The 20,000-nt window shown below is 65.7% G+C and overlaps 5 protein-coding genes across 5 annotated transcripts in view; all 5 read right to left on the bottom strand.

Annotated features, from left to right (window-relative positions):
- CHLRE_05g243150v5 (uncharacterized protein) overlaps positions 1 to 3,828 on the bottom strand; it is a 20,102-nt gene extending 16,274 nt beyond the window's left edge. Inside the window, exons 1-8 of the mRNA XM_043062443.1 lie at positions 3,622 to 3,828; positions 3,437 to 3,500; positions 2,833 to 2,926; positions 2,615 to 2,675; positions 2,185 to 2,283; positions 1,227 to 1,848; positions 623 to 972; positions 1 to 335 (exon numbers count right to left, since the gene is read on the bottom strand). The exon at positions 1 to 335 is cut by the window's left edge and continues 106 nt beyond it. Coding sequence (XP_042924703.1) covers positions 1 to 335; positions 623 to 972; positions 1,227 to 1,848; positions 2,185 to 2,283; positions 2,615 to 2,675; positions 2,833 to 2,926; positions 3,437 to 3,500; positions 3,622 to 3,714 — 1,718 coding nt within the window. The 5' untranslated portion in view covers positions 3,715 to 3,828. The remainder of the gene's footprint in view (positions 336 to 622; positions 973 to 1,226; positions 1,849 to 2,184; positions 2,284 to 2,614; positions 2,676 to 2,832; positions 2,927 to 3,436; positions 3,501 to 3,621) is intronic.
- A 48-nt stretch (positions 3,829 to 3,876) lies between these two features.
- CHLRE_05g243351v5 (uncharacterized protein) lies at positions 3,877 to 8,798 on the bottom strand. Its single transcript, XM_043062445.1, has 2 exons — positions 8,759 to 8,798; positions 3,877 to 8,200 (listed from the first exon to the last, which is right to left on the bottom strand). Exons 1-2 carry the CDS (start codon positions 8,787 to 8,789, stop codon positions 6,174 to 6,176), a joined length of 2,058 nt encoding a protein of 685 aa, XP_042924702.1. The 5' UTR covers positions 8,790 to 8,798; the 3' UTR covers positions 3,877 to 6,173.
- A 48-nt stretch (positions 8,799 to 8,846) lies between these two features.
- CHLRE_05g243352v5 (uncharacterized protein) lies at positions 8,847 to 10,138 on the bottom strand. Its single transcript, XM_043062446.1, has 2 exons — positions 10,047 to 10,138; positions 8,847 to 10,008 (listed from the first exon to the last, which is right to left on the bottom strand). Exons 1-2 carry the CDS (start codon positions 10,049 to 10,051, stop codon positions 8,868 to 8,870), a joined length of 1,146 nt encoding a protein of 381 aa, XP_042924701.1. The 5' UTR covers positions 10,052 to 10,138; the 3' UTR covers positions 8,847 to 8,867.
- Positions 10,139 to 10,186: 48 nt separating this feature from the next.
- On the bottom strand, positions 10,187 to 15,058 carry CHLRE_05g243353v5 (uncharacterized protein). The gene is made up of 5 exons (XM_043062447.1): positions 13,714 to 15,058; positions 13,353 to 13,594; positions 12,935 to 13,160; positions 12,246 to 12,646; positions 10,187 to 11,845 (listed from the first exon to the last, which is right to left on the bottom strand). Exons 1-5 carry the CDS (start codon positions 14,702 to 14,704, stop codon positions 11,141 to 11,143), a joined length of 2,565 nt encoding a protein of 854 aa, XP_042924700.1. The 5' UTR covers positions 14,705 to 15,058; the 3' UTR covers positions 10,187 to 11,140.
- Positions 15,059 to 15,110: 52 nt separating this feature from the next.
- Positions 15,111 to 18,768, bottom strand: CHLRE_05g243354v5 (uncharacterized protein). The gene is made up of 5 exons (XM_043062448.1): positions 18,591 to 18,768; positions 17,397 to 18,487; positions 16,972 to 17,191; positions 15,900 to 16,077; positions 15,111 to 15,693 (listed from the first exon to the last, which is right to left on the bottom strand). The coding sequence occupies exons 2-5, from the start codon at positions 18,383 to 18,385 to the stop codon at positions 15,425 to 15,427; spliced, it is 1,656 nt and encodes a 551-aa protein (XP_042924699.1). The 5' UTR covers positions 18,386 to 18,487; positions 18,591 to 18,768; the 3' UTR covers positions 15,111 to 15,424.
- Positions 18,769 to 20,000: the final 1,232 nt, after the last annotated feature.

Below are 20,000 nucleotides of genomic sequence, written 5' to 3'. Positions count from 1 at the left end.
GCATGACCCGGCGCCGGCTGCAGCTGCCGCAGCAACACCTGCTGCTGCTGCTGTTGCTGTTGCTGCGGGCTGGGCTGCGGCACGAATCGCGTTGAGTCGGGCCGCCTGTTTCCACCACTGCCGCTGCTACTGCCGGTGCCAGCACTGGCGCGTGGCGAAGGCAGCTGGCCGGCAGTGGCAGGGTTATTCGTGGTGGCGGCTGTAGCAGTGGCGAAGGCGGGCAGGCGCGGTGGTGCAGTGGCAGTAGCAGCAGGGGGCGGCGGGGGCTGGTAGATGGTGGGCTGGGGTGGCGAGGTGGCGGGCTGCAGGTTGAGAGCCGCCAGCAGGTCAGGAACCTTTGGAGGGGGTTGAAGGAAGGGGTTGTAAATACCAGCCCAAACTAAACCAAAACCAACGAAAACGAGCGGAGCACAGGCAGAGGCGTTAGTTGCAAGCGATAATACTTATCGGGGCGCGGGGGGGTGGAGGGGGTTGCGAGGCATGGTGCAGTGGCGGACGCAAGGAGCACTCCGACATGCTAGCCTGCAATGCAAGTCTGTGGGCCGTTCAGCCATCCCCTGCCCTCCCCTTGCCCTCCCCTTCCCCTCCTCCTCCCTCCTCCTCCCCGCCCCCACCGCCTTACCGCCAGCTCCAGCTCCAAAACGTCGCCGCCGCCACCACCCGCCGCCGCCTCTGCTTTGCCCCCCGGCCCCAGCGCCGCCGCCGCCGCCGCCGCATTTGTGCCCATGCCCGGAACACCGGCGGCCCCTGCCGCCGCCGCGCCGCCAAGCGCACCGCCGCCGCCGCCGCCGCCGCCGCCGGCTGTAGCACCGGCGCCCGCCCCGCCTGCTACTGCCGAGCCGGCGGCGCTACTGCCGCGGGCCCGCACGGCCACCGTGCCGGTGGCGCCGTCAATTGCGGCGCTGCCGGTCAGGCCGCGGGTGGTGACGAGCTCGAGGCTGTTGATACGTACGCCCGACATAGCGATGGAGCCTGTGGCGTGTGTGCATGTGTTGCAAAGAGATTGTGTCTACGGCGCGTGTTTGTGACGTGTGTACGCGAGCGTGTGTGTATGTGTGCATGTTAGTGGTAGGTTAAGTAGCCCAGACAATGGTATGCTAGTGGAGTGAGTGTGCCCGCATTCCACCGACACAATAATTGACAGCGATTAAAAGATGCGAAACGTTGAGGGTCACGCACGCACGCATCCCGTCAGTCAGGCACCGCCAGACTGACCCCGCCCTCACCCTCAAATCGGCTGGGGCAGTTGCTTGGGTGGTGGTAGGGTGCAGCAGCGGCGCCGCCGCCACCATCACCGCCACCACCACCTCCCGCCGCCGCCGCCGCCGCCGCCTCCGGCACCGGCCTCAGCGACAGACGCGCATGGCCCGCCACGCGCAGGTGCAACGGCTGGTTGGCGGCCAGCGGGTCAAAAGGCGGCGGCGCCGCATACGCCGGCGGCCGACCAGCGGCGCCGCTGCCGCCGGCGGTGGTTGTGGGGGCTGTGCCAGCACCGCTGGCACCGCTGCCGCTGGCGCCGGCGGCGCCTCTAGTAGCCGCCGCGGCTCCGCCGTTGGTGGCGGCGGCGGCGGCGGCGGCTGAGCCGTCGCTAGCACCGCCGCCGTCAGTGCCTGCCCCTGCCCCTCCTGGCCCTGCTCCGCCCGCCTCCACACCGCCTGACCCCGCCGCCGCTGCCGCCGCCCCTTCATGCTGCTGCTGCTGCTGCTGCCCCTGCTGCTCCCCCTGTCCCTGCAGCTGCTGCTGCCGCGGCGCCAGCAGTGCTGGCAGCAGGTCCACGCCGGGTGCGGCGCAGTGGAGGGCGACGTCGGCTCCCATGAAGCGCGGCTTGGCGTAGTAGGCGGCCTCAGCCTGCGGGGGTGTGGGGTGGTGGGGCAGGAGGTGGGTGGAGGCGGAGGTAAGTGGGGCTTGGAGGAGGAGGTGGGAGCGGGTTTGGAATGACAGCCTGATGTTGGCAGCAGGTGTGAGAAGTGTGGGAGGTGTGGTGTGGGTGCGTGGAAAGCTAGAGAGCAGAGACAGCGGCCGCTGCCGCCGCCTGCTGCTGAGCCCGCACCATCCTTCCTGTTATTGAGGAAATGGTGAAAACACCACCACCCACCCTTCAGCTTCCCAGTAGATCCCTCGTTTCAGTTGGTTTGGTGGCTAGTTTGGGCTGGTGGGTACGAACTCCCCCGCTCTCCCTCTCACGTGTGTGTCTGCCTCCCTCAGCTGCTGTAGGTAGGGCAGGCAGGTGTGAAGTGTGGCGTCCAGGGAGAAGGCCGGCGAGCGGGCGGACATGGACACGGCCTGGGGGGGGGGGGGTCGGGGGGGGAATCGGGGTTGGGGTTGGGGTTAGGGTTGGGAGAGGGGTTGGGGTTGGGTGAGGGAGGGGAGGTGGGGATGCCGGTAGTGGAGGGACAAGACGGGGCGGAGGTCGTCCAGGGGGGGGGGGGCACACGGCGGGGAGGGCGTGTGTGTCTCCAGGTGGTGCTGTGACAGAGCAAACCAGAAACAAATCCCGCCAACCCCCACCCCCACCTCCTCTCACACCCCAACTCCCACCTCCACCTCCTCCCACCTTCCCTCCCCCTCACCCCCTCACCTCCTCCCAACCCCCCCTCCTTCCCCCCCCCATTACCTCCTGACTGAATGCCGCGGCTCCGCTGATCCTGCTGTCAGGCGCCTCCGCCGCCCTCCCCCTTTACCCCTCTGCCTCCCTCGATGCAGCCAACGGGCACTGGGGGGCCACCACACGTGCGAGAGGGCGGCCCCACACGCGCGCCTGGGGTTTGGGAAACTGACGCACACACACACACACACACACACACATGCACACACACACACACACACAATCACACCTTGGTCCCCAGCAGGCGCTGGGAGATGACGATGGAGCGCAGGGCGTCGTCACTGGCGCGGCCGCCGGCGTTGCGCACGCAGTGGCAGGCGCCTGGGGTGGTGGTGTTGGTGGTGGTGTTGGTGGGGGTGGTGGGAGGGTGGGGCCGTGGGTGGGAGGGGGGGCCGCGGGTGCATAGGGGTGCGGGATGGTGTGTCTCGTTGGAGTACGTGTGGCAGCGTGGCCCAAATGGCAGTGTGTGGCAGAGTGGCAGAGTAAAGAGGGTGGTGGTGGTGGTGGTGGTGATGGGTGAGGTGGGCGAGGTGGGTGGGGCCGTCTGCAACAAACTACAGGCGCAGGTCTAGCAGCGCAGTACGGCGTCAGGACGGCAGTACGGCTGCGAGAAGCGCAAGGTCATGGCTTCATGTATGGATTGGTGCACGCGATGTCGCGGGTGCGGGCGCGGGCATGGGTGTGGCAATGCGAGATGCGGAGCTGCAGACGGGGCTGGCGCAACGCCACACATGCGGAAGATGCTTTCGGGCCGCCGGGGCCGGCAGGCCCGCGCTGACTCCCCTTTTTGTGCCCGGGCTAGGGTTTTAGCCGGCGTCAAAATAGACTCACCGTTCTTAATGCCCAGCACCTTCTCAACGTGCAGGCGGGCGTCCATGCATGCAAGCACTAGCGCCTGTGCGGGGCGCCGTGCGCGAGGATGAGCACAACTTCGATGAGCGCACACAAACGGGCACCTTCCCTCTCTTGGGCCCGCGACCGATCTGACACCCCCATGAGCTGTTTTTACGACTCACATGACGCGCAGGCGGCAGTGGGAGGCTCCCATCCTCGAACTTGGCCGCAAACTCGGCATTCGCCGCCAGGAACTCATCGTGGACGGAAGACATGTTTAGAAGTATTGAGTTCCTTACTACAAGTATCAGCCCTATGCGCTATGGCTGAGGCAGGATGCTTTGCAGTTTTTGGTCGCGGGCCGAGAGGCCCTTGTAATCCGGAACTTGGACGAGCTTTGTGAGCGCGTTTTTTTGCTTCGCAATGGGCTGCGCTCTCCGGCCTTATTGATCCCCAGACCGGAAACGTTGAAAGTCTGCACCACTGTAATACATGATCCGTCTCAGCACACTCCTGTGTGTCTCTTCCGTCTCTGTCTCCGATCGTGCCTGGCCCACAACTGTCACCCGTGCTTCTCAACCTCCCTCCCTATACCACATCTCCACACAATAAAACACGCAACTAAAGCTGCCCCCGGGGGAGACGCCAACATCAGGGTGGGGGAAGAGCCGTGCTGCCCCGCCGGCCGCGGCCGGCGAGATCGCGCGTTCCGCACCCCTTCTCGGCGCATGCGGAGGCCACTCCCCCCCGGTGCAGCACCATTCCTACCCAGGTCTACGCCCGGCTGTCGCTGGGTGGGCGGGTGGGAAGCGAGAGACGGGCCAACGCCGCGCCTAACCCCCGGTAACTTGAATCTCTACCCACACCGAAAGTACAGCTACGAAAGACGTTTAACTCGATCCTACTCTTGGCACACTGGCCCAACGCGTGGCGGCTCTGAACCCGTCTCGGCCCGCCGTGAAGCCCGCTAGAGGGACTGTAAATAAAACACCACTTGAAAATTAAACCAACACCCCTTACTCTAACCAACCCTGCCACCATGTCCCCACCCGCGCATGGGCCGGACTCGGCAGCCCCATTGGCGCCCCCAAACCTGATTTTTGACACAGTCCAAAATCTAAATTTTGCTTCGCAATGGGCTGCGCTCTCCGGCCTTATTGATCCCCAGACCGGAAACGTTGAAAGTCTGCACCACTGTAATACATGATCCGTCTCAGCACACTCCTGTGTGTCTCTTCCGTCTCTGTCTCCGATCGTGCCTGGCCCACAACTGTCACCCGTGCTTCTCAACCTCCCTCCCTATACCACATCTCCACACAATAAAACACGCAACTAAAGCTGCCCCCGGGGGAGACGCCAACATCAGGGTGGGGGAAGAGCCGTGCTGCCCCGCCGGCCGCGGCCGGCGAGATCGCGCGTTCCGCACCCCTTCTCGGCGCATGCGGAGGCCACTCCCCCCACCCTCAGTTGGCCGGTCACATCCGGCCCACAATCCGCATGCGCGCCCCCGCCCCCGGCTGCACATAACGCCGCACCGCGTCTGACTTCCACCTGCCATGCGCCTTGATATCCTCCAGTGTGGCTCCGCCCTCCGCGGCCGCCGTGGCGCCACCACGCCGTAGGCTGTGCGCCGTATACACGCTCAGGTCCCGAACCCCCGGGCCAATCTGCCGCATCGCCTCCGTTAGCAACAAGCGCATCCGCATCGTGAATTCGCCCTTGGCCATTCCCGCTGGCTGCAAACCCCATTCCGCCCGCCGTGTGAACAGCGGTTGGCCCGCGCGGGCGCCGCTGGTGGCCGCCACGCGCATGTGCCACGCCAGAAGCGCTTGGATTCGTACGCCGCTGCCCGACTCCGCTGACAACGCCACCAGCGCTCCCGCCCCCTTCTGGTCCGTCTTGCTACGGCGGACGAGCAGCTCCACGCCCCCGCCTGGGACTTCTCGCACGTCCTGCAGCCGCAGCCCGGCCAGCTCGCTGCGCCGCAGCATGCCGAAGAACCCGAGCACCAACCAGCACGCGTCCTGGCCCCGCTCCGCGGCCGAGCCCGGGGCATTGGTGGTGCCCAGCCAAGCCACGAGCCAAACCAGCAGCCCGATCGGGAACGGCGGCTTCATCTGGGGCTGGGCCGCCGCCGATCCTGCGGCCTCCCGCTGAAGCTGCGCCCAGAGGCGCCGCACCATCGGGTCTCGGCGGATGGCTGCTGCCGCTGGGACGCCCCGGGCCCGTTGCCAGTCCGACAGTGCCGAGAGCGTGCCGTCGATGGTGCTGACGGCGTACCTCTGCACCGCCCAGGCCAGGAACATGCAGATGTGTGCGCGGTTGAGGTCCGCGCCCGGACCGCGCGGGAAGACAGCGTGTGCCGGAATACGCAGTACCGACTCCGCGAACTGGACTACGCGGCGGCGGTGCGACAGGTACGTCTCTGCCGATGACTCCGCCACTGCGCTGCCCGCCGCCGCCACCGCCTTTCCCGCCAGCTCCTCCAGTGCCGCATCGGGCACACAGCCCAGTTGCGCCTCCGCCAGCAGGCAGCGCCGGCACACGAACACGCCCCCGGGGTACGCCGCCGCCGCCAGTCCTTGGCAGCGGCGGTGCGACCAGTCCCCGCAACCGCTGCACTCTAGGTCGAGAGCGTCGACTGTGCCCGCGCACAACGTGCAGCGGCCAGGTGGCCCCGGAGCCGGCGCCGCCTGCCAGCCTGCGGTGTGTCCATACGCGGTGGCGGGTTACGTTACTTCATGCACAGCACCAACCAGGCGTACGGCGAAGGTCCCGCCAGGCGGCCCCCGGGGAGCCGGAAGTGGCAGCCCCCCATTGGCAAGGTTTGCAGTACCCGGTAAGGCGACTGCCGGCTGCGCACCCATTCCCTGAACCAGCCTCTCTCTTGCCACTCCGGCACCAGTACCAGCGCCCGGGTTCCTGAGCTGCGGATCCCCGCCAGCAGCGCCAGCACCTCTCCGACGATCTGCTGGGGAGGGAACGCCCACACTGTCCTGCCTGCCAGAGCGTCCGCCTGCTCCAGTACTGAGGCCGCCGCGCTGTAGTAGCTGCCGCACCCTGGCTGCCGGTTGAGGCCCCGCACATCGCAGCAGCCGTCCACTTCCGGCTGGAGTTGCGCGGCCTTGCAGGCGGCGCGGTAGAGTGCGTGCAGCAGCACGTAGTTCTGCTCCGTCGCCGTGTCGAGCCGCCTGCTGAGCCGGTCCGCCCGCCCGTTGTCCACGCCCGCGATGTGCAGCGCCCGCACCTCAAACCGGTAGGAGAGCGCAAGCTCTGCTACCTGTCGCATCAGTCCGCGCCCTTCCCGCACGCGAGTAGAGCCCCTGTTGAGCGCGGCCACCGCCTGGGTGTTGTCACAGCGAACCAGCACCCGCCGCCCGGCCAGCCCCGGAGCCCAGGCCTGCAGGGCCCGCAGGATGGCTTTCAGTTCCAGCCACGCAATGTGGGCGTCGCGCTCATTCTGCTGCCAGGGGCCTTGAAGCTCCACATCTTCCCATACTGCTCCGAATCCTGCTGCGCTGGCATCGGTGTAGACCACCGCCCCTTCGGGGCCCTCAAACTCCCCCAACACTACGTTGAGGTCTACGGCGATGCAGCGGCGCACTCCGTCCCAGGGCGAATGGTCGCAGTCGAGCAGCCCCAGCCAGAACTGCAGGTCGGCGACGGCCTCCTCGGTGAGGCGAACGAGGGGCGGGAGCCGGGGCGACGGGGTGGGGGCCGCGTCGTACAGTGACTGGAGGAACGAGGGGCCCCAGCGGCATGCTTGGGCGATGAAGCCGAGCTTGCCGGTGACGGACAGGAGGTGTCGGCGTGGCACGGCGCCGGAGGCGGCGTCTTGGAGGAGTTGCCGGACGTCAGCCGCGTAGCGCTCGCGCTTGGAGGGCGAGATGCGCATCTCCAGCTTGGCCGAGTCGAACCACATGCCTAGGAACTCAATCTCCTGCAGGTGGGTGTCACGGCCGGCGTCCTTGGCTGCCTTCCACTCGAGCCCCAAGTCGGCGCCCAGAGAGTCCATAACCTCAAACGCGGCTACCACGTCGTCATGGGTGGCTCCTAACAGCATGAAGTCGTCAGCGTAGACGTGGATTTTGATGTTGAGGCCGCGGCGGTCGCATTCGTCTTGGAAGATGCGGCACGCGGCGTTCGCAAGCTCCACCCAGATGGCGGGGCTCTGGCTGGCACCGAACGGTAGCACCACCCACCGCTGGATGGCGTTGGTGACGGGATGCCGGAAGGCCATGTAGCGACGTGCCGACGGGTCCAGAATGATGTGATGGAAGGCCGAGGCAACATCACGCTTGCCCAGCGCACCGTTTGCCGGCAGGTCTCGGAGGATGGTGGAGAGGGAGGGTAGCGGGCAGGGCAGCGGCGACATGCAGGCGTTGACCCCAGAGCGCGTAGGGTCGATGATGGGCCGCAGGTCGCCGTCGGCCTTGGTGACGACGTGCAGCGGGCTGATGACCGTGGCGAAGTCTTCCAGCGGCCCGTGCACGGCGGGGTCGTACGCCTCGGTCAAGCCCTTGGACAACATCTCATCGAAGTGCCGTCCCAGTGTGTCGCAGTTGTCCAGGACGGTCGGGTAGTTCGACAGGTGGTGGGATGGGGCTGGTGCGGAATCGAAGTGCCAGACTGCGGCATTGCGAACCGCTGGCGTGTCGACGCCGTGTTGCAGCCAGGCGGCGGTGTTCAGCTTGACACCGCCGTCGCCGAACCAAGTGGGGCCCGCGGGCGCATCAGCGGCCGATGGGTTGACGGCCAAACCTGTGGGGGGCGGTAGGCAAAAAGGCGACAGCCCGTAAACACCACACCCCCTCAGGGCGGGGACCGTATCGTGCATCAGCGCCTCTGTCTCCCCGAGGAAGGGGGCCCTAACGCCGGCCAAGCGCCCCAATGACCCCGGCGGCAGGGGACCGTAACGTGCATCAGCGGACCGTAACGTGCATCAGCGCCTCTGCCCGAGGAGGGTGCCCGTAGTCCTACCCCCACGCCGCCTACGTCAACTCCGCCACACACCACCTCCGCTTCCGAGCCCCCTTCCCGCTTCACGCCCTTTCTCTAGAGTAACCCCCCACCCAACCTGCTGCCGTGTCGTGGCAGCCCACGCCTCCGCCCACCGCAGGGGGCCCCGAGGAAGGGGGCTCGTTACGTGACCGCCCAAACGCCCCGATACCCCGGCGGCAGGGGACCGTAACGTGCATCAGCGCCTCTGTAACCCTGAGGAAGGATCTAGGGGGTACCCGCGTTGGGGAGGTTGCTATGGTTGAGCCCCTGCTTCCCCGCACCGACTAGCCAGGCAACCACCCCGCGCCGCCAGCTCACCCGGGTATACGTCTTCTATAGCTGTCGGCATTTCCGCAGGCCCGGGAGACGAACGGGCAGGCCCACACGGGGCTGGGCCGGGCAGGCCCTCTGCGGAAGCCGCTGGTAGCTAGCGCCGGGGGGCCGCGGCGGCGGCGCCCTGCCGTATCTGTGCGATGACGTTGTCGTACAGCTGCGGGTTGCTGCGGCGCAGGTCCGCCAGGGCCGGGCACTGAGTGAAGTTGTGGCCCGGGCGGTGGCACGCGTGGCAGTTGTGGGCGTCCGCGCCCGCCGCTGCGGCGGCGGCGCCCAGCGCCGGGGGCGGCGGCGGCGCCCCTGCTGGCCCCGCCGCCGCCCCTGCGCCCGCCGGCTTGAGGAGGTGGCTGAGCATGCTGTCCGACAGTCCCGCCAGCGCATCGACGACGGTGACGGTCTGCGGGTTTGCGTGCTTGACGAAGTCCACCGCGTCCTTCCATGGCACCTTCGTGGTGTACCTCGTCAGGCGCAGTTGTGTCGCCTGCGCCTCCACGGCGGAGCGGAGCAGCTCGCTCTCGCACCGAGCCAGGGACGCCTGAGCGCTGGGGTCGCTGATGGCTCCTGCCGCCGTACCTAAAGTGGCCGCCTCGGCGACGAGCTCGGCGACTTGGGCTCCGGCGGCCTGGCCGAAGCGGAACTGGTTGCTGGTTGGCGACACGAAGTGGAGGGCCTTCGCGACGTCGCCCAGCAAGGGCAGCGTGGCCACCATCTGAGAGAAGGAGGCACCCTGGTGAACGATCTCGTCCACCGGGTTAGGCCGCTTGACGCCCCGCGGCCCATCGTCCCTGCCCTGGAACACGGGTAGGCTTGGCGCAAGGGCCTTCGGCAGCTGCGCCGCCGCCAGCACCCCGGCGGCCGGCAGCAGCCCGGTGGCCAGCCCCATCCCCGTGGTGGCGGCTGGCACCAACGCCAACGGCCCCGCCGTGGGTGCCCCGGTCACCTGCGGCGGAGTCTGCTGCTGCTGGGGGTGCTGGTGCTGTTGGTGCTGCTGCGGCGGCTGGTGCTGGTGCTGCTGCTGCTGCTGCTGCAGAGTGGCCGTCGGCCCCCCCGAACCCGTAGCCCCTCCCGCCCCACTCACGCCCAGCGCACCTGGCGGACCAACCCCGGCGACCCCTGCGCCCCCCGAGCCCTCGGCCTGGCCCGCCCCCGTCGCCAGCGCCGCCGTGCTGCCGGCCTGCTGTATCTCCAGCTCGTCTAGCTTATCTAGCTGCTCCAGGATCTCCCGCCGCTGGACACTGCGGCGTCGGAGGTCGGACCAGCGCGCGACCACCGCGCCATTAACCTCCTCTTTGAAGTCGCTATCGATCTGCTCCTCTGCCGCGCGGAAGTCCGCCAAGCGAGAGACGGGCCAACGCCGCGCCTAACCCCCGGTAACTTGAATCTCTACCCACACCGAAAGTACAGCTACGAAAGACGTTTAACTCGATCCTACTCTTGGCACACTGGCCCAACGCGTGGCGGCTCTGAACCCGTCTCGGCCCGCCGTGAAGCCCGCTAGAGGGACTGTAAATAAAACACCACTTGAAAATTAAACCAACACCCCTTACTCTAACCAACCCTGCCACCATGTCCCCACCCGCGCATGGGCCGGACTCGGCAGCCCCATTGGCGCCCCCAAACCTGATTTTTGACACAGTCCAAAATCTAAAGTTCAGTGCGCAAAGCAACCGCTTCATGAGTGCTTGAGCAGATAACTCAAGCGGCTTGGGGCGGGATTACGAAACCGGATTACGTAGTCGGGCTGGTTGACGCCCGCCTCACCCTGCACGGCACGCGACAATCCCCCCTTAACGCACCAATGCCTAGCACATGTGTGGTTGGCATGCCCGTCAGCATGGAACATACTGCATAGCACCCTTGCAATATCCTCGTTGTGCTGGAGAAGTGGAGCGCCGCTGTACAGGACGGGGCGGCATTCGGGGCAGCATCCAAGGCTGCGAACAGGGCCAAGCCCAAGGCCAAGCTGAGCTAGATCGAGGGGTAGCGCACGCATCCTGTGCGTTCACTTGCGCCCCCTCCCCGAATTGATGTTGCCTTTGCCCGCACGTGCAGGCACGAGGGGGCGGGGACTTGCTATCCAGTGCCAACCGTCGCCACGCCGCATTCGGGCTGGTCGCTGTGGCACTACTCCCGCGACAGGCTATCGTGCACTTGTATAGTTGTATTGTTACATACAGCTGCAACGCGCATAGCTTTCCTATTCTCCAGAACGCTCAGCGCGAGCCAACTGAAGCTTCCTTCTGCATGACCATAATGAGCGACGAGCTTGCAATGCGCAGGCAACATCCGTAGGCCGTCGCGTTGCTGCATCGCATACACTGTCCTTGCGCTTTGCATTCCTTGTGCTCTTTAACACACGCACACGCACTATGTGCCGCCGTCCGGCGCCGCCCACGCCTCCCCCGCCTCCCACCCCGCCAGCCGCACCACTGTGTGGCACCACCCGCCCTGTACCTCACACACACGCAGCCCGCTGGGCCGCACCGCCGCTGCCGGCGCCTCCACCCCGACCTCTGCCACACCAGCCCCTTCCTCCTCTTCCTCCCCTTCCTCCGGGACAGCAGCAGCTACTGCCGGTCTTGCCGCACGGCCCCCCGCCCCCACTCCGGCTGCGGCCGCCACCGCCGCCAGCCAGCCCCGCCTCGCAGCCGCCGCCTGCTGCACCCGCAGCCGCCCTCCCACGTGCACAACCACCCGGCAGCGCCGCACGTCCCACTCTGCCTCCACTGCTACTGCCGGTGCTGCCGCCGCTACTGCCGCCTCCACTGCTACTGCCGGCGCCGCCGCCGCTACTGCCTCTGCCGGTGCTGCTACTGCCGCCGCTGCTGATCCTGAGCCATGGTGCCCGGGCGCCGTAGCGGCAGAAGCGGCAGCAGCTGTGCCCTGTGGGCATGGCGGCCGCAGCGGCACCTGCGGCAGTAGCGGCAGTAGCTGCCTCGGCCAGCCGCCGCCGCCGCCGCCGCCGCCGCCGCCTGCTACTGCCGGTCCCAGCTGTCCGCGGCTGTTGCTGCCCCAGCCCCACAGCCGGCCGCTGGAGGTGAGCGCCAGACTGTGGCGGCCGCCGCAGCTGACCTGAGGCGCAGGCAGAAGCAGGAAGTTGCAAGCAGCAGCAGGCAGGCAGCAGCAGGCAGCAGCAGGCAGCAGCAGGCAGCAGCAGGCAGCAGCAGGCAGCAGCAGGCAGCAGCAGGCAGCAGCAGGCAGCAGCAGGCAGCAGCAGGCAGCAGCAGGCAGGCAGCAGGCAGGCAGCAGCAGGCAGCAGCAGGCAGCAGCAGGCAGCAGCAGGCAGCAGCAGGCAGCAGCAGGCAGGCAGCAGCAGGCAGGCAGTAGCAGGCAGGCATTGTTAAGCAACTGCATTATACCAACAGTTTGCTCCAATTCAGAGTCAACCGAGATTCAGAACCCATCACACCCCCCATACACGAGAGCCCGAACCCAGTCCGCGAAGTGTGCGTGTCGGCTCCCACGCCCCCACCTGCACCACGTCCTCCTCCTCGCCCTCCTCCTCCTCCTCCTCATCTTCTTCATTATCAGGGCCATCTCTGCTGTCGCCCGTCCCACGCCAGCCCGCCTCCTCCTCTCCCTCGCGCGCGCGCCCACGACCCTCCGCCTTCGCGCCGGGCCCTCGCAGCGGCAGCGGAGGGGGAGGAGGAGGGGGGATGTTGACACAGCGCGGCACAGCGGAGAAGCTGCGCGCGCCACCGCCGCCGCCGCCGCCGCCACCGCCGCCACCACCACCACCACCACCACCACTACCGGCGGTGCTAACGCCCTGCTGCCGCTGCTGTTGCTTCCACTGCTCCTCCTCCTGCTCCTGCTGTGAGGGGCCGCACTGCCCCGCGTCGTTCCAGCCCCATGCAGCCACCTGTCCCGCCTCTGCACCCACATGTGCGCCCACGTCAGCAGTCAGCAGACACATAAGTACTCATCAGCACACACACGTCAGCACACACACGTCACCACAAGGGGACGAGACACACACATGGTTCGCAAGGCATGTGCGGTGGGTGCCCCGCCCGCTCCGCCTCGGCACGCAAAACACGAAACCCCGCAATGATCCAGTTCCCGCCATATCCACCGCGTGCCTCCGCGCCCTCCAGCCCTTTCTACCCCATCCTTCCCGCCCCCCTCCCCTCCACCTGCCCCTTCCCCCCTCGCTCTCACCCGTCAGCGCCAGCGAGTGCGCCAGCCCCGCCGCCACGCACACACACGGCACGCCGCCCAGCACCCCGCCCTGCACCCGCACCGCCGCCGCCACGTCCCCCCGCCGCCCCGCGGCGCCGCCCTCCGCCGGCGCCGCCACGCCGCATTGGCCGTACGAGTTCCACCCCCACGCCCACACGCCGCCACCGCCGTCCAGTGCCAGGCAGTGCCGCGCGCCGCAAGCCACCTGCAGCCGTAGCAGCCACGGCCATGTAACAACGCCATTACGGCATTGACACACACGCTACACATACGCACAAGGCAGCAGCAGCAACATAGCAACAGCAGGAAGAGCAGCGGCGTCAGGCGTCTTCAACAATGGGTAACGGAAATAACCATCACCAGAATTAGCAACATAGCAACAACAGGAACAACACACCTGCCGTATCGCCACCTCCAGCAGCACAGGCCGCAGCAACGGGGCCGCCGCCGCCGCCTCTGGTGGCCACACAGCAGTGCTCCAGCAGGGACCGCTGCCGCCGCCACCGCCAGTGCCACCCGCCTGCGCCCCCCCTGCTGCCGCCGCCGCCGCCGCCGCCGCCTCTGGATCCACAGGTGGCGGCGGCACCCTCAGCTCCCACACCGCCCCATCTCGCAGCAGCACCAGCCCATTCACCTCGCCTGCACAGGAACAGCGGCATGAACAGCGCCACGAAAGCCTGACTGTTAGATGCCTACGTACTTACATCAGCACACCCGCTGACCCACTGACCCACCCACCCACTCACACCCACACCCACCTGCCGCCACCTGCACCACCTCCACGTCCTCCACCGGTGGCGGCACAGCTAGCCGCGCCCACTCGCCGTCTGTATTCCCGCCTCCATTGACCCCTCCATTTCCCCCGCCGCCGTCTCCGCCTCCGGCTCGCCACCACAGGAGGCGCCCGGGCGATGTCTCTCCACCTGCCGCCGGCGCAGCCGCCCCCCGCACTGCTGCTACCGCCGCAGGTGCCGCCACCTCCGTCACCGCTGCCGCCTTCCACTCCTGTTCCACCGCCGCCGCCGCTTCCGCCGCCAGCAACACGACGCCCCAACCCGCCGCACAGCTCATACCTGCCGCCGCCGGCCCCGAGCCGGTGGGGCCACTGCGGGCTACTGCGGCTGCTAATGCTGCAACTGGTGCTGCGCCCGTGCCGCCCTCATCCGCCGTTTCGTGTTCCCTGCCGCCGTCACCATCATCGTCGTCGTCGCCTGCCCGCCCCGCCTTGCAGCGTCCCGCCTCCTCACTCGCCGTCCGCGGCCGCTTCCCTGGCCTGGCGCCAGCCGCGCCGCCGCTACAGCCGCCCCTGTCACTGCTACAGCCGCCCCTGTCACTGTCTCTGCTGCTGCTGCTGCTGCTGCTGCTGCTGCTGCTGGGTGGCGGCGGCGTGCCACCGCCACCGCTGAGGTCCACCAGCCGGGCCCCGTGTGTGACACACAGCGCCGCCGCCGCCCCCCAGCAGCAGGACTGGGTGGGCAGCAGCCAGCGGCACGGGGTCCCGCTGGCGGTGGCGGCGCCAGCAGCAGTAATTGCCAGCCCCGCCGTGTCACAGGTGGGACCGCCGGCCCCACCCCGCGTCCTACAGCTGTCACTGCCGCCGCCGCCCTGAGCGCCTGGCTTGCCACTGGTGGCCCTAGCCTGCGCGTTACCGGCTGCTGCCACCGCTGCTGCCGCCGGCGGCGGCTGCGTGTCACCGAACACGATGAACACGGCCGCCGGCGCCAGAGGCCGCTGCGGCCGCTGCCGCATGTGGCTCAACCCATGTGCCGCTCAGCAGCTCGGCGGCAGGCTGTGCTGCAGTGCCCCCTCCTTCTGCTTGGCAGCACCAGGGGCTGGGGCTTCGTCCGTGGGTTGTGCTTCAGCGAGGGACAGGGGTTGTGCTTCAGCGAGGGACGGGAGTTACGCTACAGCGAGGGACGGGGCTTGGTCTGCAGCTTGGGCTTGAGCTGGGTCCTGGGCTGGGGCTGGGACCGGCGCTGGTCTGCTGCTGCGTGTGGCCCCTCGGCGGTCGTCTGCTGTGATTGTCCTAGGGATCAACTAATAAGGATAGGGACAATACGGGGATTGGGGAGGCGCTGAAATGGAACTCGCCTCAATTTACTTTAGCCTTGGTGGCTTAGCTTAAAATTTTCTACGTATAATATCTTCGCCTCGAATTGAGACCAAATTACATGAAGTGCGGCCGTGCTTCGGGGTTCAAGAAGGCCAGGCGCTCTAGACCGACATGATAACATCAAGAATGGGCGACTTCGAAGGTGTCAGCGCTGGGGTTGCTAAAGGGTTCATAACAAGTCTACATGTTAAAATATATCAACTGGATGCTTTCGGGGCTCCGGGGCTTGGCCGCAACTGGAAAGTTGGGGCGGGTGCCAAGCGTTGCCGGCCACATGGGGCGAGTTGGCCACCCCGCACCCCTGGCAGTTGCCCGAAGCCCAGACAACAACGTCAAGCCCCTTTGCCGCTTCATCTCTACCACATTCCGCTGCAAGGTGGCCAGCCCTCACACGCCGCCTGAATGTAGGACATCATGCGGGTCGCCGCAACGTCGCCATTGTCTCCCGCGCCCGCGCCCGGCGCCGCAGCAGCCCCGGCGGCGGCGGCAGCGGCGGTGTACGGGGGAGGCCCGGATTCCGCCGCAAGCGGCAGCAGCCGCTGCTGCCGCACCACCTCCTCCAGCCCCTCCATCAGCCAACCTGCCCCGAGCGTTGTAAGGAATCCTCGCAGCATGGGAGCGACGCCTGTCGGCGGCATGTGTGTGGGCATGTGTGTGTTAAAGGTCACACGGGAAGGTAACACAGGCAACTTATTAATGCGCACATACAATGAAGGAATCACGCAGGTGTGGGCACGGGACGCACGTGTGGGTTCGTATTCCCCCTGTCTTTCATTTTATACACCGCACCCCTGACCGCACGCTTGCACACACGAACGCACGCAAACGCACCACCGCATAGCATCTTGCCAAACACCTGCCGGAGATCCCTCCGGTGCATGGAGCCGGTAGCGACATAGTCGGCATAGTCCTGGCAGTTGTGCGACAGCAGGCAGTAGGCCCCGGCCGCGGGCGACAGCAGGGAGCGGGCCAGCCGCTCCTGCAGCGGACCGTACTCGCGCCTCTCCACCTGCACGTGCACACAGAGCATGCATGCATAACGTGCGCATGCACATCAATAGTAAGCGGGGGTGCATGCACAACGTGCACGACAAGATACAGAAAAGTTTCGCAAGTGCAAGCCCATTGCATTGCCAGCAGCGAGCGGGGTAGGCCGCGAGAGTGCACACGCACATTGTATACCCTTGCAAGTTTCCTCCCGCTACACGGCGGGATTCTGCCCACTTCCGCTGGTATTTCAGAACCCCACCCACAGCCCCACACGGGTATGACGCCGGTCTGGGAGGGGGGTCACACGGCAGGGGCTATACCGCGTGCAGGGAATGTTGTACATACTTGTCCTTCCGGCAATGTATCTACCAATCCGCGGCGCACGTGGAAAACTTTGTACAACATTCCAAGCAACCGCTATGTCGCTTGGCGTCCGGGGGGTGCGTTTCGCCCTGTTTGGCACGGTCCGACACGGTCGTCGGGCCGACCTCCCAAGTAGCTGCAGGTGTTTAACGTATACTACGTATACACTATTTACAACCGAAATATATTGTTTGCGACCGATTTGGTGATGGCGGGGTCAACATGCTCTACAAGTAAGCTCGCACAGACAGCCTGACTTGACATTAAGTTAGATTGCCGTCGACTTAAATATACTTCATAAGACTAACTTGAGGGTCCGGGGCTTTAGAGCGCGACTCTAGCGAAAGCATGCCTCGCGAAATGTGGTGACAGCCACCCTCACAAAATGCGACGAGAGCCAAACTTTGGCGTCCTTACATGTCATATAAGGCAATTCCTGAAAGAGGGAGGCTAAATCTGCGCGAGCGCGGAGAAACACGTGTGGACACGTTCTTGCCCCTCCCCAGACCGGCGTCATACCCATGTGCCACAGCCCTAATAGAGGGCTCACCTTCCGCACCAGGCTGAGGGTAGCTCCCTGCTGCCATCTGGAGGGTAGTGAGTCCCCCATGAAGCGCAGGGCCGACGTCACGCTGATGGAAGCGATGGCACTGGCCCGCTCCTGAGATGAGGAGGAGGAGGAGGAGGAGGAGGCTGCTGTGGCTGCGGCTGCGGCCGCTGCGGCTGCTGCGGCTGCCTCTTGCTGCTGTCGGCGGCGGTCATAGATGGCGCTGCGGGCAAGCCCGTGCCGCCAAGGCAAGCAATTAGTGGCGGCGGCAGCATCGCGTGTTGGAGTTCTTGCAGGGGCAAGAAGTGGTCTATTGTTTCAAGGCGTGCGTGACCCTAGCTCACACACGAATCAGAGGAGAAAGGAGCGCCCCACATCACAGGTACACCTGACCACCATGAGCATCGCTCTGTCCACCACTCGCTCACCTCTCGTAGAACAGGCACGCCGCTGCCACCTTGTGGCGCTGCCCCAGCAGCGCCCGCATTCTCCTCAGCGCCTTGGGGCCCACCTCCTGCCCCTCGTGCCACGCACACGCCACCCGCCAGCGCAGATCATCGGGCAGCTCGCCGCAGCCGCACAGCAGGAACACCAGCCGTACGAACAGGTCCCGAACCACCTCGCACCGCTCGGCAGCCTTCCACCGATGCCGCTGTAGCGCTTCCACGCCTCCTAATACTGCCACCACCCCTGCTGTTGCGACTATTGCCACCAGCCGGGCTGCTGTCAAGACCACTGCTGCTGCTGCCGCCATTACTGCTACTGCCATCACACCTGCTCCTGTCAAAGCCCCTGCTGCTGCCATAACATGTGCTTCTGCAACGATCCGGGCTGCTGCCAGAATCCCTGCTGCCGCCACCGCTGCCACCAACCCGGCCGCCCCTGCTGCTACCACCACCATTGCTGCCGCCACCAGCCCTATTGCCACCACCTCTCCTGTGGGCCTTGGCGATCCCAATATTGATGCTGACGCCGCCGCCGGCAGCGCCGCCGCCACGGCCTCTTGCAAGGGGCGGCCCGCAATCAGCAGGTCCATGGCGGCGGCGATGGGCGCGGAGAAGGCGCGCGCGCGGGCCCCCAGCACCAGGTGCTCTACGATCCGGTCAGCCACGCCGGCGGGAGGCGGTGGAGGCCAGTCACCGGCGTGTGCGCCCAGGTTGTACCGTGCGGCGCGTGCGGTGAACACGGCCTTGTCCCTTGTTAGGTCGCCGGTGAGCTCGCCCGCATCAATGGCCTCTCCAGCGAGCCGGCGGACCAGCGCGCTGTCAATGCCACCGCCGCGGGTGGTGCTGCGGGTGGTGCTGCGGGTGGTGCTGGCCGGCCGTGGGGCGGCTGGGGCTGTGTTGGGCCGCGTGCCCCCTGAGATATGCAAGCATGCCTGCAACGCAGCTACGCGCTCGTTGGCGACACGGTTCATGTGGGCAACAGCGCCCGCGCGCCGCGAGAGCAGGACGCCCTCGTGCTCGATAAGCGGCCCATACTCAGTCGGTCGCGACACAATGGACGGCGTGTTAGAAATCTGAGGGACAAAGCTTCGTGTAAGAGGAGCGCAGAAAATAGAATACTGCCTTGTTGTAAGAGTAGAGTGGGCAAACCCAAGTGATGCGTGGCGAACCCCTCACCGTCGCGCAGAGCTCCTCGTTACGCGACCAGAAAGACCTGACTTGATCCACTGTGACCTGCCAGTGTCTTTTGCCATCTCGCATTTCGCGCAACCGCTCAAGAGGCCTAGAGAGGTAGGCAGGTGCCCTCACGCGTCCGAGTAGAATCAAGCAGAAGAACCACGTTGTGTCTGTTGCTGATGAACGGTCTGCGTCAACCAAAACACATGAATGGCCAAAGTCCGCAACCTCACGTGCGATTAAAAAATTTGGGCAAACCTTGAATAATAGTTGGCAAGCCTCAAAATAAGGTTTAGGCAAGCGTTCAGTCAATAATAATACATGTTCATTCATGTGAGTGATGCTGCAGCGAGTGTGGGGTTGTGATCCGTACACGAATCATATGGACGCCTATTTGCGATCAACAGGCCCTATTATGTGCGCCCTTCGCGGTTTGCGCCAGTATTAAGTTTGACAGGACTGTACCTGGGGGGCTTCGCCCTCCCTGAACTGGTGCGCGTGGATGGGAGGCTCAGCCCAAACATCAGCATGGTGCACACCAACAGAAACACAACTTGAACGCCGCCTCGCGTTCTCTGTGGATCCCGCCGGTAAACTCGCACGCACGCCAAGTTGCGACTGCCGCAACAACCCCGCCACATTCCCACTGTCACTGGTTGCCGATGCAGGACGCGTGCCCTTATTGAATGGGGCAGTCCATCCACTATCTGCACTATCCAGCTCTATCTGAGGTTGGCAACAGACCTTGCAGCAGCCCCATTGTTACGCACACGATGAGTTCCAGCATGGTCTAGGCTCGCCAGAGCGCCGCACTTGCACATCATCTCGTACATTGTGTCGATGTGCACAGCGACTCGAAACCTCACCACAGTACAGCACGCAGTGCCACTGAAGTCACGGAATCCCGCCCGCACGCTGTAGGCCCAAGAAAAAGCCGCATCAAGCCGAAGGTCTGACTATCACCCTACCAAGCTAGGTAGTGGGGGCGTACAGGAGGTGGGTCTGACCCACCTCCTCATCTCCCCCCACTCCCTTAATCCACACCACTTGCCTACTTTACCAAGCAGAAGCACTACTGACTGCCTACTCTCGTGCCGCCTGCAAGCCCACTCCGCCGTCCGCTCTGGTCTACGTACGCATTCGTTTCCACACCACTCGTCATTAAAAGCACCACTTACATATCAAGGGCCACACCGGCCCGGGCCTCCGGTTGTCATGATGAGGCACCACACTACAGGCACACTCAGCAGAACACACACACACACACACACACACACACACACACACACACACACACACACACACACACACACACACACACACACACACACACACACACACACACACACACACACACACACATACACACACACACATACACACACACACACACACACACACACACACACA

The sequence above is a fragment of the Chlamydomonas reinhardtii genome, chromosome 5 (assembly GCF_000002595.2).
Source record: "Chlamydomonas reinhardtii strain CC-503 cw92 mt+ chromosome 5, whole genome shotgun sequence".
In the NCBI taxonomy this organism is placed as follows: Eukaryota; Viridiplantae; Chlorophyta; class Chlorophyceae; order Chlamydomonadales; family Chlamydomonadaceae; genus Chlamydomonas; species Chlamydomonas reinhardtii.
This window is presented reverse-complemented; position numbering and strand designations above follow the sequence as displayed.

Bases quoted from the DNA above. Each gene is read 5' to 3' on its own strand.
- CHLRE_05g243351v5 (XM_043062445.1), bottom strand. From the start codon at position 8,789: ATGCCGACAGCTATAGAAGACGTATACCCGG. The intron at 8,201-8,758 runs GTGAGCTGGCGG...CGCCCCCCACAG, and splicing joins TATAGAAGACGTATACCCGG to GTTTGGCCGTCAACCCATCG.
- CHLRE_05g243353v5 (XM_043062447.1), bottom strand. From the start codon at position 14,704: ATGCGGCAGCGGCCGCAGCGGCCTCTGGCGCCGGCGGCCGTGTTCATC. The intron at 13,595-13,713 runs GTGGGTGTGGGT...GTTCCTGTGCAG, and splicing joins GGTGGTGCAGGTGGCGGCAG to GCGAGGTGAATGGGCTGGTG. The intron at 12,647-12,934 runs GTGAGAGCGAGG...ATGTGGGTGCAG, and splicing joins GCACTCGCTGGCGCTGACGG to AGGCGGGACAGGTGGCTGCA.
- CHLRE_05g243354v5 (XM_043062448.1), bottom strand. From the start codon at position 18,385: ATGAACCGTGTCGCCAACGAGCGCGTAGCTGCGTTGCAGGCATGCTTG. The intron at 17,192-17,396 runs GTGAGCGAGTGG...GCTTGCCCGCAG, and splicing joins GCGTGCCTGTTCTACGAGAG to CGCCATCTATGACCGCCGCC. The intron at 16,078-16,971 runs GTGAGCCCTCTA...GTGCACGTGCAG, and splicing joins CCCTCAGCCTGGTGCGGAAG to GTGGAGAGGCGCGAGTACGG.